We start from the raw sequence: 16294 nt of genomic DNA on the forward strand, positions 1-16294 counted from the left end.
AAAAAAAAAAAAAAAAAAAGTCATCAAATCCACTATAAAAAAGCTGAGATTAGTGCATTATCCTAAAACAACTCATATTTACTTCTGCAAAGAACTGGTTAATTAAATGATGACATTTTAGGTTGAACCATACGAAGCATTCCATAGTTGGCCAGTTTTGACCTACTGACAGAGCAGAATAGATGAACAAGAACTGTTTGTGTTGTCTTAAATATGACTGGGCTTGGAGCTAATCTTAGGGCCTACCTCTCCTCCAGGTGCTCCCATGTTACACACCTGTGGAAGGGACAGAGAAAGCATTTGTCTTTTTTTAAGATCCTTCCCTTAATTGTCATCTGGATCATAATTTAAGACTGGGAACGAACAGTTAAATTTAGCAGTTCTCATTCTATAAATTCCCTATTGTTCTCACATCCTTCCCTAAGAATCAGTATATGTGAATAAAAGACGTAAATGATGAAGTCTGTGACATACATGAACAGTCCCGACTGTAGGAGGTAGGGTATGAGGCTGAAGTTCACTGGTCTCAGAAATCTTATACCCTGATCTCAGGTGTTCATATATGAAAATGTTGATGAACTTACATGCACTCTAACATACGAGAAAGTGTAAAATGCAGAACTTCTGACATTCAATACACTGTTGAAATTCAAGCAACATTTCGTTTCATAATAAAAAATTATCTCTCATCATGGTAAAATATATGTGCTAAATGTTATTAGAAAGTCCGACAGAAAATAAAAAATAATGTGCTTTTAAAATTTACTTTTAGTCTCCATAAACATATAATCTTAGCTATTACAATGAGCGCATGAAACCTGTAAAATATAGTGGTACTCCCAACAAATTTGTTTGACTTGATTCACTTCAGTTTACAGCCACCTCTAAGTTTTCTTTCAAACAGTATATATCTACTGGTTAATATTGATAAATATGCATGGAATTTTGACCATTTCATATAAATATGTAACATACACATTTGTTTGTTTGTTTTTGTTTTTAAGAGACAGGGACTCGCTTCATTGCTCAGGTTGGAGTGCAATGGCCCAATCTCAGTTAACTGCAGCCTTGAACTCCTGGGCTTAACTGATCCTCAGGCACCCTGTTCTCTCAAAGTGCTGAGGTTACAGGCGTGAGCCACCATGCCCAGCCCCTATACAATTTTTTATCTTTTTACACCGGCCCCTATACAATTTCTTTGTGATTTTCTGTCGGACTTTCTAATAAAAACATTTAGCACATATATTTTGCCATGATGAGAGATAATTTTTTATTATGAAATTAAATGTTGCTAGGATTTCAAGTGTGTTGAATGTCAGTGCATTTTGTCCATCATTAACAGTTTTATGAACTTTTTTCAGAATTAAGATTTGAAATGTTAAAAAACAGTTTTAGGAAAGTCCCTGTTTAGCCTTAATCTGCTAAAAACACATTAAATGCTATATTCTTAATTTACTACAAACTCAAAAACGTCACCATTAAAAGGAGTTACAAGATGTGTGCTTAACTAAAATGACTGAATCCCTAACTCTCTAGTAAGTGCATCTTGTCAACAGTTGTGTTTGTGTGTTGTTCTTATACACATGTATTTCAGAAAATAATGAAGCAGACTAATACAAACAATCCACTAGCTTTTTTTGTGTGGTTGACAGTCTAAACTGTTGCCCAGACTGGAGTGCAGTGGCGCAATCTCTGCTTGCCGCAACCTCCGCCTCCCAGATTCAATCGATTCTCCTGCCTCAGCCTCCCGAGTAGCTGGGATCACAGGTGTGTGCCCCAAAGCCCAGCTAATTTTTGTATTTTTAATAGAGATGGAGTTCCACCACGTTGGCCAGGCTGTTCTGGAACTCCTAGCCTCAAGTGATCCACCTGCCTCGGCCTCCCAAAGTGCTGGGATTACAGGCGTGAGCCACCATGACCGGCCTCCACAAGCATTTAATAAAAATTATGTTTTCAAATAGGAGTTCACTGACCTTGGGGGAAAATTTTTCATAAAAATAGGTGTAGAATGATTTTTTTGCAAATTTATTTTTAAAGATGGTACCCAAATCCAATGATGTTATTGGTTCCCTCTTCAAATTCTTCGTTAAAGTCCCCCACTAACAACAGACTCGCCCTGTGAAGATTTTTAAACTACGATGAAAATGAGAATATATAAACAATCCTTTAATATCCATAAGCATTTGCTTTGTGTATGTTCTTGATCAAATTAAAACTTTACTTTGAGACCTCACAGGTCGACGGCACAAGCTCCATTAACAAGAGTAACACAACAAGGTAATGTCCACACAGCACAGAGTTAACTTTTCATTATTAAAAGGAACCATGGATGCATGGTTCTAGACCCCGCACTTTGTGGGAACCTGCGATACGAAAGCCAGGCCAGCCCCTGGAGCCACGCAGGGTGCAGGTAAGTCACGAGCACCGTGTACCACTGGCCTGCCTCGGGGCTTCTGCCTTCCAGACCGCAGGAGAGGGCACAGAGGCAGGAAAGGCTGACCGGAGTCACCTCCCACCTACCCTCTGCGTGGGCCTAAGGGGGAAAGCAGAAGGGCTCACTGCAGAGCGGGCTGGTTGGCCCCGCACACACGCACGCTCCCCAGAACGGCAAAGAGGAAAAACTGAAACTCTCCTTTCAACTTCCCTAAGTGGGAAATCGCGAAGGCACGTCAGCTTTTTCCCACGCTCCCGCCGAGCCGCGGGTTCCCTGCACCCGCCTCTGCCATTCGAACTCCCTGGGAGCCCAAGCTCGCAGCCTCCCGCGCGCCGGCCAGGAATCCTTCCGGCAGTGCCACGATCCGGCGCCCCGGGCCCCGCCGGCCCGGCCCGCCCCGCCCCGGCCCACCCCACCCGCACTCCAGGCCCCGCCCCGCCCGCACTCCAGGCCCCGCCCCACCCACCATCCCCGCCTTCCCGGGATCACCAGGCGCGCTCCTGCGCCCCCCGCGCCCCCGCGGCTCGCCGTCTCCACCCTACCTTGGTCCGGATCTGCCCCGAGGTGGACACCTTGCGGATCAGTTTCTGGGGTCCCTCTTGCTCCGCTTCGCTGTCAGACGAATCCTCTCCCGGCCCCGCCGAGGCAGCAGCGGCGGTGACCGCGGCGCCGGCCCCGGCGGCTGCTCCTCCAGCAGCGCCCGGAGGGTGGTGCTGGCCTCCGGCCCCGGCCATCCTCTCCGACTCCTGTGGGGACACAGCACCGCCCGGCGAGGGCGGGGGCGGCGGTCAGCGGGTGGGCTCTGCCCCAGCGGAGCGCGGAACCCCGTGCCTGGCCGCCGCCGCCATCTTCCGTTCCCCCAGCCGCCCTCGCAGGGGAAGGGTTGACCGGGCTAGGCGCCCTCCAGGCAGGGGTCCGTCCGGCTCCTCCGCCCGATTCCCGCAGGGGCGGCCGCGGTGGGGCGCAGGGGTCGCGGATCCCCGCCCGCCTGGGACCCCTGCACACCCAGCATCGGATAGGACCAGCGCGGGTAGACAGGATGGGGTGACAGGGTTTGGGGCAACCTCCCTTCCACTCCCTCTATGGTCTGGGGTCCCCAGGATAGACAGTCCTTGCGGTCTGGAAGGCAGAAGGGGGAGGAGGCAAGAAACCTCTGCAGCCCACCCCGCAGTGGCGATGCCAGCACCCCCTCACTTCGGGGCAGCAGGGACAACACTGGTCCCTGGGGATGAATGGAAACCTGGAGCTTCCTCCCGGCACCCTTGGGTACACCCGCCACCTTCTGGACCTCGAATCTCTCCAGAGACACTTGGGCCTCGCCGCGCGGTTCCAGCTGCATAAGTCTCCTCTGCCCCCGAGACAGTCGGGTGCTGCCCCTCGTCGGTCTCCTGACCCCCAGCCCCACTCCCGAAACTGTACCTCTCCCGCCTCCGCCCGGGAGTCAGGTCCTCTTAGCTCTCCCGACAGCGGCGTTCAGTTTGTGGCCCACCCCCACCCCCATCCGGCGCACACGGAAGAGAAGAGCATTTTCCGGGAGGTTCAGCTCCACTCTGAGCACTTTTCGTCCAGAAAGAGCGATCCCCATCGGCTAACAGGAAACTGGGCAGGGCGTGAAGAAAGCACAGAAACAAGGGACTACACGCAGCCCAAGACGACAGAATTCACAAGAACTGTCTAAGCTGAAGCGCTAACCCAGACTGCCTGGAAGAAAACAATACACTCCGGCCCTGAGAACACCAATAACCAAGACAAAAAGCCTTGGAAGTCCTGGCAGAGCCACTCCCTAGCCCGCACTAGAGCAGGAGGAAATGGGATCAACAGGCTGTAGCCACCGCGCACAACTCCCCTGAGAGCTGGCGGAGCGGGCACTTGGGAACCGCGGACTGGCAGCGGGTTGTGCACGCTCAACCTCAAAGAACCCTCACAGGTGTGAGGGGGTTGGGGGAGAAGACACTAAAAGGACAGATCCCTCTTGTCATCCAAAGAGAACACCAAACGGGTGTTAGCTATATTTTTTAATAGGGCAAAAAGTCCCTGCCAGACTGTGGAGTCTCTCCACCTGGCGAAAGCAATCTCTGTTAGCATGTTCATGTCGTTCACTACCCATTCATTTCTTATTTTTTCAGCTGACATGACCTTTAAGGTTCCTCCAAACTAAGGTTTTTTTTTTTTTTTTTTAACTTGCAGTCTTAATCCCAACAAGAAATTTGATTTATCAGAGCTAACAGTTCTAAGAAGTTTTAAGACATAGTATGCAATCCCAATACTGGACATCACATTGTAAATTAAATTCATTAAAATGTAAAATGTGTTTAGTTTAAATCTTTAAAGACAGGAGGTTGCTGCTAGGTAATAACAGAGAGGCTACTTCTGTAGCTTCTGTTTCCTTTAGGAAAGGAAGGAGTTGGGCAAAAGCTTTAAGAGCGCTTAGAGCTCTACAAATATGTAATTCTTTATCTACAAAGAACATATTGCTGGAAATTCTTGAGAAAAATAATCCAAATAATGGCCTTCATCCCCACCTGTATGGTCATGGACAAGTCCAATATTTTGGCAACGTAGACAAGGACACGTAGTAAAGGGTCTTTTGAAAGAATAACCTTTGTTTAGTCCACTCTTTTAAAAATGTAAAGAAACTGAGGCCCCAAATCACAAACTGGGACCAAAGTCACAATCGTGCAGTTACTATTCTAATGTTCTAATCATGTTACCACACTATATAACAAAAGGAAGTTTGTCAGTTACCATATACTTCTATTCATACTTTGTGTTTTATACAGCAACATTTTCCAGAATCTAAGCAGCGGGTGATTAAACTGAAAGGCATTATCTAATGCCCAGGCTGATTTTGTGATTTTAAGAGGTCAGATTATATCTCACTCTTTGATTCGAATGCTGATTGCTTAAAAATACTTCAATAGTTTCATATCCCAGAGCTGAGCCATTAATACCTCAAAGTAAAGGTATTCCTTACTCATAAAGATTTAACCTCAGAGCCAGCTTCACACTCCTGCAATCACCTCTTCTGAAGAGCCAGTTTCAAAGAATCCATTATTTATGGTACCTGACTTACTGGCTTCTTCTCAGGTCTGCAAATTAGAAGTTTTTAGAATGAATATCTAATATGTGCACTGTGTATCTGCAATGTACTTCACCTTCCTTAAAAGTATTACAACAACATCAAGGTCTCAATCTTTCCAACTGTTTCAACCATGTAGCTCAAAATGGCAACTGAAACAGATTTCAAATAGGTGGTATCTTACATTATTTATTTGATTTATAAGAATTCCTTGGCCTCTTCCTTAGTGATTTCAGATTCTCTAATAATTGCTTAGATGCATCTTACATATTTCTTTTATATTTACTTTGAAATCTCTGTTCAGAACACATCACAAACACACTATTAAAGACTTGAACATAAGCTCTGTAGACACTGCATTTAGGATGATATGAAAATAGGAGGTAGCTACCCCTAAATTAGGTTTTTACTTAATACAGATCCTGGCCCATTAAAAAAAAAGAACTGAAGATGTGTAAGTCACAGCCAAATTTCATAGTGATACCAACTTTATGAATATTAGCATATTATTTAATACAGAGGTATTTTGAAATATATTTTTACTAATCACTACTCATAACAAAAGGGGTTTTAATACCCATTGGCAACTTTTAAATCTCATATGTTCTATGGTTTCATATTAAATATTACATCATAAATATGCAGAATGTTACATTTTATATCCTGAAGAGCTCAAGTCGGCACTTAAAATATAACTGTGTTCTAGGACTTGCATTCCTAATCAATTAGGAACCATGCAATTAAAGAACACTGCAGGTTGAACAAGTACAGGCAGTGGGAAGCTGCTTTCATTAAACTTAAGAACTCTTTTCATAATATACTAATTTGCTACATATTAAGAATTTAACATTCAAAACTTTAACCTATTAACATTTCCTTAGTTGTTACCTAATGAGAAAGCTTTGGGGATTAATCATGATATTAACTGCATATACATATGGTCATCCTTGTACCTGAGACAAAAACCTTTCATCATCTAGATCTAATGCAAAGATTTATAAACATCACTTATATTTTGACCCCTTTTCCTTTGAAACTCTTTCCTTCCTAATTTTCCTTTAGACCCGGATACTTTTATCAGCGCTAACTAGTATAAAACCATTTCAAAATAAAGCAAAAAATTTTTTCCTGTTTGTAGAGACAAGGTCTTGCTCTCTTGACCAGGCTGGAATGCAATGGCCAATCACAGCTCACTGCATCTTTGAACTCAAAGGCTCCTCTGGCATCAGCCTCCCAGGGTAGTCCCAGGATAGCTGGGACTATAGATATGCATCACTAGGCCTGGCTAGATTTTTGTTGTTGTTGTTTTGTAGATACAGGGTCTGGTTGTCTTCCGCAGGCTGGTCTCAAACTCCTGACCTCAAAAGATCCTCCCACTTTGGCCTTCCAAAGTGTTGGGATTATAGGCGTGGGCCTCTGCGCCAAAAGCAAATTTAATAAGTGTACTCTAGCATCCCCCAACTAAGGACTACTTTGTGTAAATACTTCCACATTTTTGAAGTATTGGCTAGAATTCTACCTACCTATTTTCCCCCAGTAAGGATTGTTTGGCTAAATATCCTTCTACCCACTCATGCCTACCACTTAAGTATTTTTTAATTGGTTAGAAATTTAGGTTATGCCTCTATTTCCACTGAAATGTGATTGCATTTCAAAGCTAGCATTAAAGAATCTACACAGAAACTTAGAATGCTAACATTTATCTTCTTTAGGCCCAACAATTTAGCCAGAATAGTAAGATTGATTGTTTATCTAAATGGTTCGCTTAACTAAATAACTTCAGTTCATCTCCCAGTTGTATAGTAAACTTCAGCAACAGCTCAATGTGGCTGTGTTTTAAGACAGAAGTGCTGTTTGTTCCCTTTACTGTTTGTCAGCATCAATTACGATATTGTGTTTACTCTTCTGCCTGAATAGTTCCATGCAGAATCACACCATCATGTTTTAGGTTCCATCAAAAATAAGGAGGGGCCAGGAGCAGTGGCTCACACCAGTAATCCTAGCACTTTAGGAAGCTGAGGTGGGCACACTGCTTGAGCCCAGGAGTATGAGGCCAGCCTGGTCAACATAGCTGGGACTATAGGTACCGGGCACTATAGGCGCCTACAGGAACCTGGGACTATAGGTGTGCACCACCAAGCCCATCTGTACAAGGAAATTCAAAATTAGCCTGGCATGGTGGCACACACCTATAGTCCCAGCTACTCAGGAGACTGAGGCAGGAGAATCGCTTGAGCCGGGAGGTAGAGGTTGCAGTGATCTGAGAATCAGGCCCCTGCACCAGCCTGGGTGACATGGTGAGGCTCTGACCCAAACAGTGAGGAGAGTAAACGGTTTCATGTATGCTGTTGTTATGCATATATGTCCTTATATTATCCAGTAAGGGATAATGCAACAGGATATGTTGACACAGAATGAATATTAAATGTATTCAATATGATTCAGTATTGAACATTCCTTTTTACAAATGTAAATGAGCATATGTTTATAATAAAGCATTAAGTTGCCTATATTTGAATTTAAAAAGCAAATTTTACATAACTCTGACCTGTAATCCTAACTCTTTGAGATGCCATGGCAGAAGGATCCCTTAAGGCCACAAGGAAGACCAGCCTGGGCAATGTCGCCAGATGCCATCTCTATTAAAAAAAACCCAAAATGAGCCAAGCATGGTGGAATGTGCTTATAGTCCTAGCTACTCAGGAGGCTGAGGCGGACGGATCCTTTGAGTCCAGGAGTTCCTGGCTACAGTGAGCTGATCACACTACTGTATTCCAGCCTGGACAACAGAGCCAGCCCCTGTCTCAAAAAAACAAACACAAAAGTTTTTAAATAGAAAAACTTTGAAATGGAATCCAAGTAAAAGCAGGTATTCCTAACCTGAGGTCTTTGAGGATCCACCAACTGGTCTTAAAGAGATCTGTGATACTCTTGAAATGGTATTAAAATGTTTTATATAAATACACACACATAAATACATATAATATGTATGTACGTGACACATATGATGTCACATAAGTGCCTGTTTGAGGGAAAGAGGGTTCATAGCTTTGATCAGATTCTTAAACGGATTGCTGACCCCCAAAAAGGTCACAAATCCCCAATTTTGATGGATTTTGTGTCCTTTCAAAACATATTTAGATTAAGCTGTCTCTACACCGCCCCTTGCTCCAAATGCCTGAAAGAGTTAACATTTAAACACTCTTTTTTCTCTAATGTATCCCACACTTATCTTTATATGCCACTTTTTAGTAATTTGGATAAACTGTATTTTTTAAGAATTTAAATGAGAATTCTCTTCATTAGTTCTTAGACTTGGTCCTATCTTCTGACCACAGGGGTTCGAATAAAGTCGCTTGTAAGAAGTATTATTTCATCCCACATACCCTAGATCTCTGAATGCATTTTTGGACTTTCTGAATGTAAACTATTAACACATATGAAAAAAGACATTCTGTTTAGTTAAGAACGTTAGCTTTCTGAGGACTAGGATCTGTTTCTCTGTTGTTAGTAACTGCTCTCCAACAGTCCTGGAATATAATAGGTGGTGAATGAAAACAGGTACAGAGCAAATTAATACTTTCTGTGGAAAATAAATAAGCATTTTAGCTGTCACTTTCCAGAAGGAAAAAAAAAGTTTTTCTCTAATGTTCTAAATGCCAAGTGCTTCTGACATCAGCAGCCTAAAGGAAAATACATACAACCGGATATTTCCATTGCGATTGATGTTGGCTTAAAGTATCAGGTACCTACAGGAAAGTTTAAAAGTAAAGTCACTGAATTTAGTTCTCAATGATCTTTGATTTAAACTTCAAAACTGGACTGTATTTTTAATTTGGAGACTAGCTTAAGCGCCCGTGATAACCACAATGGAAGAAACATGAGCAGATGGGCAACCTGACATGTTCAAATTCACCAAAGCAAAGACAGCTGCAGATGCAGAGGGATCAGAGTCGAAGGACGCTTCTGAAAGGTCAGGAATCAGACTGGCCGAGAAACAGACTCTGGGCAAAGGAGCTGACAGCGTATATACTAGAAAAGAAAAAGGACAGCCACTGCTGGCACCTGACCTAGCGGCTCTCAACAGGCAGAGGGCCGGCCTTAGCAGACTCGCGGAGTCGCTGGGAAAACAGCATCCGATGAACACGTTGACCGGAACACGGGTGAGGCCAGAAATTTCGGACGGGGCTTTTCAGACTGGCTCAGATTGTCAACCAAGAAGGAGTAGCAAATATCAAAGCGGGGCGTGGAGGGCCAAAATTCGATGCCAGGGAAAAGGCAGCCCACATAGCCTTCCAGAGCTCTGAGTGAGACCGGGGATTCCCGGATGGAATCCCTGGAGGGACGTGAGACGGTTCTGTTTGAATCGGAAGAAAGAAGGAAGTTGAGGTAGTTTGAGGAAACAAATCCAAAGCCCCCCGGTCTCCTCCTCCTTATCCTCGCATACATAAGACACGCACACACACTACTCTTGGCTCTTAAAATTACTCAACCTCCGCGTTGTGCGTGCAGCGAAATCCCAGGCGAAAGCGAAGTCAGCTTTCCGCTCCCTCCGCGGCAAAACCCCATGCACCCTCCAGACGTCCGAGCTTTCGCGGCAGGCAAGAGCCGGAGGCGTGGTTCTGGGCTCAGCTCAGTGCTCAGCCTCTCCAGGCGCCGGTCCCCGGGAACCTGCGCGCCCAGGTGACGGCCAGGGTGCGGTCTTGGCAGGGAAAACCGGGCTCCTCCGGCCCCCCACGCCGACCGCGCAGCCTGGCTTCTCCTCTCCCCCGCCTACACTCCACGCTCTCAAAGCAAGTGAAAAGTTGAGAAGTCGATGAAGCCGAGAAACGGACCCCGCGGGGCCGTAGCCAGCGGTTCGCCAGCGGCCTCTCGGGGAGAGCCTCGATCAGCCGGACAAAGGCGCTCCAGGCGGCGCGCGAGGAGGAGCCCGGGCGGCGGAGGAAGCGCTGCCCCGGCTGGGAAGCAGCTGGGGACCTCATCCCGGGCCATTTCCTGAACGGAACCCGGCCCGGGCGGGGGGAGCAGAGAAGAAACGGGAGGGGGTGGGCGCGGACGCGGTACCCACCGGTTCCTCCCACGCCGGGCTGCGGGCGCCGGACGCTGGGCGCACGTGTTGCGGCTCCATCGTGCCGGCCCGCGCCCGCCGGCCGCCTGGGCGCGCGGACCCGGGCCCCCGCCGCCGCAGCTGCGCCGGGGCTGCTAGATGCGCTTCCCTCGCCGCTGTCCCTCTCGGCCGCCGCCCCGGCTCCCGCCCGGGGCCAGCCACCGGCCCTCCAGCCGACTCCGGCTTCCGCCTCGCTCTCCCGCCCCCGCGCCGGTCCCTTCCTTCTCTGCCGCCTCCTCTTTCTCCTCCTCGGTCCCGCTCCCCTGCGCGGCTCCAAGCGGTCCGCTCCCCACCGCCGCCGCCGCCGCCGCCGCCTCCCACGGGCGCAGAATCCGCCCCTAGCTCCTTCCTCCGCCCCCGGCGCCCTCCCCTTTTCCTCCCCGCTGCCCGCCCCTCCCCCGGCCGCCCCCTCCTCCCGGCGGGCGGCCCGGGACGCACGTGACCCCCCTGTCAGGCCTTATAAGGCGCGGAACCGAAAGCGGCCGCCGGGTGGTCACGGGCACCGGGCGGCCGCGCAGAGAGGAGCGGCGTCCCTCGGGGACGGGCGCGCGGAGAGCGGCGGGGAAAGCCCAGCCTGGGCTACGTTGGCCACCGCTCTGGCTACGGGAGCGGACACGGGTCTCCGGAGACGCCTCCCAGCGCCCGTCTCTCGCTCTGGTTGTCTCCCGGTGCCTGCAGCCCGCGCCCGCCTCCCATCAAACGCTGGCGGCCCGCGCTGCAGGCGCCTCCCCTCCTGGGGGTGCCGAGGCTTGAGCGAAATCCCACTGGACAGTAACCGGCTTCAGCGGAGTGAGGACTCAACCGCGCTCCAGCTGCGCTCCAGGGCGGGCAAACTGCGCCGGGCACAGTTTCTTCCTTGTGACGTTCGGAATGCAGATGGGTTACCAACTGCATGAGAGGTTAAACTTGAAGGAGTGCTTTTTAAATTCATTTTTGAGGATCAGCGGTTTCAGGGAAAGAAAAGCGGCTAAGGAGTCAATCTGTCTTTCAGTTTTATCCCCAGACTCAAATTAGGACGTAGGCTGGTTCTCAGTGAGCGCTCCATAAACAGCAAGTCCCCTCCTGCCCTTTGAAAAAGCGTTACAGATAGCGTTTCGGATCATCCTGGCTTCCAAAGCAGTTTGTATGTAGCTCCAGTCAAAGAGCAACCGGCTTTACAGTCTATTCCCCATACTGGACTTTCAGGTATCATCATCTTTTCAGGGTCCTCAATCATGCCATCATGTCAAATGCACCCGCAAATTTTAAAAACAAATCGGCAAGTCAAAAACAATTGACATAGCCTGACCCCAGCCCACTCATTTTTCAGGATCCTACAACCCAACTTCTGCGCCTGCTGTTCCACAGGGACTGCACTGAAAAAAGTCACCTCGTGGTTTTGAAAATCCCCTAAACCCCTGGATATTTTCCAATGCACATCTTACTTGACCTGTTTGCAGCGTTTGTCATTGTTGACCAGATTTTTTTAAATTTATTTTTCAGACAGGATCTCTCTCTGTCGCCCAGACTGGAGTGCAGTGCCCCTGTTATGGCTCCCTGTGTCTTCGACTTCCTGTGCTCAAACGATCCTCCCGCCTCAGCCTCTCCAGTATTAGGACTACAGGCTGGCGCCACCAACCCCAACTAATTTTTTTATTGTTAGTAGGGATGGGGGGGTCTCACTATGTTACTCAGGCTGTCCCGGGACGCAAGCGATCCTTTGGCCTGTACCCTCAAAATGCTGAGATTACAGGAGTGAGCCAATGCGCCTGGCCCGGATTTTTATTCTTGAAACCATCCCTTCTATTGGCTCTGCGACACCTCGGTCTCCATGTTTTCTAACCTTTTCTTGCTCAGCCTCCTCTTAGGTTTTGCCCTTAGTCTGTTTCTGATGCTGCCTGGGCACAATAAGTGGTCTATCCAGACCCTCGCATGGCTTCAATTACCAACCACGTGCTGATAACTCATAAATTTCCATTTCTGTCCCACATCACCAGTTCTATAAAACCAACTTTTTACCAGAAATCTCTACCCAGATGTCCCACCGGCCTTAAACTCAACTTGACTAAAACAGAACTCAACTTTCCTGCCAGCTGGCTTTTCTCTCCAGTCTCATTCTCAGTAAATGTCACCACAATCCACTTAGTCACCCAAAGGAGAAATCTGGAAATTATCCCAGGCTTTTCCTTCTCTTTTCTGCTGTCTGCCCATCCATGCACCTATCATTTCTGTCTACCACCTTCCCTCCATTTCACTCACTGCTCTTTGCCTAGTTTCAGGTCTCTTGTTTTTAGCCCCTGAAACACTGCATTACTCCCCTTGTTAGTCTCACTGCCTCTAAGTTGGTTGCACTTCCACCCTTGCCATCTCACATTGTGACCGAAGTAAGTCTTCTAAAATACAAATGACCAAGTCATTCCCTGGTGGCCCTGCCATTGGCTCCCCATAACCTGCAGGGTAAAGTCTCAATATCTTAGCTAGTGCCTAAGTCTCCATTCTCTTTAAACACTGAGTTTCCTATTGGGCCACTTATTTTTATGCTGTACCCTCACATAGTGTGTCCTTTCTCTTACTCAGCCTGTCTAAACACCTGCTCATCTTCCAAGATTCACCCTAAGAATCGCATTCCTTATGAAATCACTCCTGACCCTGTTGCAGGAAGAATTGGCCACTTTCTCTACATTAAATGCCTCTCTATCCCCCAATTATAATGCTTTAGAAGACTTTATTGAGCTCAGTTTTTATGTATAGTCTTCCTGATGGCAAGTATTATGACTTACTTACCTTTGTCTTCTTAATTCCCAGTACAGTTTCTGGCATTAGTAGGTGCTCAGTGTTTGTGGAATGAATTAGCTATGTCATGTACCTTGAGTTATTATATTTTTGTGGCTTATAGAAAATCGTTTTCCCATGCATTATCTCATTTCATTCTGACAATTCTGCAATAGATGTATTATTATCACATTTCATAGAGATGGAAACTGTAGCTACAAAGAAATAAAGCAATCTGCCCAAGGTTCTACTGTATAAATTTCAGAGCCAGGACTTGAACTCAGTTTGTCCAGTTCAGTTCATTATATATTTGCCTGTTTCCATGGTCTGAATGTTTATGTCTCCCCAAAATTCATATGTTGAAATTCTCATTCCCAGGATGATGGTATTAGGAAGTGGGGATTTTGGAAGACGATTTGGTCATGAGGGTCAAGCCTTCATAAATGGGATTAGTGCCCTTATAAAAGAGGTCCAGAGATAGACTTCTTGGTCCTTCTGCCATGTGAGGTTAGAGTGAGCAGATGGCTAACTATGAAGAAACGGGCCCTCACCAGACAACACATCTGCATCTTGGACTTCCCAGCCTCCAGAACTGTAAGAAATAAGCCACCAGTCTGTGGTATGTTGTTAGAGCCACCGAAACAGACTTTGACAGCTATCCACTGTTTTTCCCCTTAAATTATGTTTTGTACGTTCTATTTTGTAGATTTTTGTTAATGGTTGCCAAGAATATCTCTCCATCCCTTTATTTTAAACCATTCTGAGTGGTTACATTTTAAGTGTGTCATGTAAATAACACTTGAATTTTTATATTATTGACCATTCTGAGAGTTTGCCTTTTAGTAGTCTATTTTCATCTGTTTTCATTTATCATGTCTATTAATTAGAATAAAAAGTTGTTACGAGAAAGATCCTTCCCCTGCCTCACCAGACTCACAGTGTTTCTTTCTCTCATGGAACAGTGCCAGGATTAGCAGTCAGGTGGTTGGGGGTGGCTCCTTTGCTCCATATTGCCATTCCAACTTCTAGGGCATTGCCTTTATTTATAGGGTGAAAGCTGATTAGGGAGACCCTGTTTAAGGAAGGAAGAAGAGCGCATAAACCCAACTGCTTAAGGCCCAGATCCAGAAGTGAGTGACTTTTCATCTGCTCATATCCCAATGGCCAGAATTTAGTTTCATGACTGTAGCTAGCAGCAAAGGAGCAGGAAAATGAGGTCACTAGCTGGCCAGCCATATCCCAAACACAATTCTAGTACTATGGAAGACATAACAGATTTCGCTGAAAATTAACACTCTCTGTTACATTATGATGACTATCTTTGGATTTATTACCACATTCTCATTTTGTATTTATTTCACTTTATTTTTCTTTGCTCCTTTTTTCTCCTTTCTTGTCTTGTTTTGTTGATTGAATTGATTTAATTTTTTTTTACTTACTTTTCTAAACACTCCTGATTTAAAATGTATATCTTCTGTTTCAATTCTTATCCTTAAAATATTAACATTTATGCTTAATATCAAAGGTTAGTTAATATCTCCCCCTTCTTTTCAAGATCTTAAATAAACCAACAAAAGAAAACATTTTAACTCTCAAATTCCCCTCCTACAAACTAGGTATTACTGTCTAGTATTTTTAAATTCCCTGTTATTTTAAATTCTCTGCTGATTAGTCATCATTGTTACTGCTTTTATAGTTATTATCTAATTCAATTTACCAACATATGTTTCCAGTGCTTTCTCTTATTGCTTGTTTTTTGTATCCCATTCTTTCCTTTTGGACTCAATTTCTGTCTTGGGGAAGCACATTCTTTAGGAGTTCTTTCAACTAAAGGTCTGTGAGTAAGATTTTCTACATCTTTGTAGATCACTCTCACTTCATTCCACTTATGCTTTTGAGTTATAATTTTATCAGCTAGGGAATTATAAATTGACATTATTGACACTAACATTTCAAAGTGACTATTCCATTATCTTTTGGCAACTACAGCTGTTGATTAGAAGTCTGCAGTCAGTCTCATTGATATCACTTACAGATTTTTTTTCTCTCTAGTTAACTTTTAATATTTTCTTTTTTCGGCTGATAGTTGCATTATTGCATTGGGTCAAGGTGGGTTTTGTTTTTGGATATCTTCTTCAGGCCTTGGTGTGCATAACCTGAAGATCCAAATCCTTCAATTCTGGAAATTTTTCAGCCTTTATGTATTCAAATATTGCTTATCCCACCCTCTACTCCATGCATTTCTCTCCATTTTATCCTTCTAGAGCTCCAGTTAGATATAGGTTGGAGTTTCTCATTTTATCCTCTGTGTCTTAATTTTTCTTTTCTTTTTTCGATCATTTTATTTCTCTTTTCTAGTCTTAGAAAATTTCCTCAGATTTATTATCTGATCCCCTAATTATCCTTGCAATTATATTCAGTCTACTCTTTAATATATCCATTGACTTTTTATTTATTTCTAAAATGTTCATTATTTTTCAAATTTACACATTCTTTTTCATAATATCTTACTTTATCTTAGAGTCTAGTCTTTGTCTTTTTAAGCATTTTAAACACATTTGTTTAGAAGTGTCTTTCAAATTGTTCTATTGTCTAGAGTTGCTGGTGTGTAAATTCTCACATTTGTTGCCTTTGCTGAGTCACATTTGCAGTGGTTTGTTTCCTTGCAAGCTTTATGTTTTGCTGTGAGCTTCTCTTCAGTGAGATTTGTTCTCTATGGAAATAATGCATGCCCTATAGAGTCACCTATCTAGAGGGGTCTTACTTTTGACTCTACTAGTTACCTATATGTTTACTTGGCTCACTCGTATTCTGGCAGCTGATGCTGGAAGACTCAAAACAGCTGAGGGCTGTCATAACTGGGAATCTTTGGGTATCTCTCCCTGTCTCCAAGAGGCCTCCCCACAGCTCCTCCCAGCATCAT

At 45.3% G+C, this 16294-nt stretch overlaps 1 protein-coding gene across 4 annotated transcripts in view; it reads right to left on the reverse strand.

The window, feature by feature from the left end:
• DGKH (diacylglycerol kinase eta) overlaps positions 1 to 10855 on the reverse strand; it is a 192856-nt gene extending 182001 nt beyond the window's left edge. For 2 of the 4 annotated variants that reach the window (XM_017536129.2, XM_017536127.2), the window contains exons 1-2: positions 10582 to 10854; positions 2977 to 3180 (exon numbers count right to left, since the gene is read on the reverse strand). In XM_017536129.2, the coding sequence (XP_017391618.1) occupies positions 2977 to 3180; positions 10582 to 10641 (264 nt within the window). In that variant the 5' untranslated portion in view covers positions 10642 to 10854. Of the gene's footprint in view, positions 1 to 2976; positions 3181 to 9583; positions 9693 to 10581 lie in introns of those variants that run through there. The other 2 variants (XM_037741185.1, XM_017536132.2) reach the window with 2 other exon arrangements.
• Between the last annotated feature and the right edge of the window lie 5439 nt (positions 10856 to 16294).

The sequence above is a fragment of the Cebus imitator genome, unplaced genomic scaffold, assembly GCF_001604975.1.
Source record: "Cebus imitator isolate Cc_AM_T3 unplaced genomic scaffold, Cebus_imitator-1.0 Scaffold96, whole genome shotgun sequence".
In the NCBI taxonomy this organism is placed as follows: Eukaryota; Metazoa; Chordata; class Mammalia; order Primates; family Cebidae; genus Cebus; species Cebus imitator.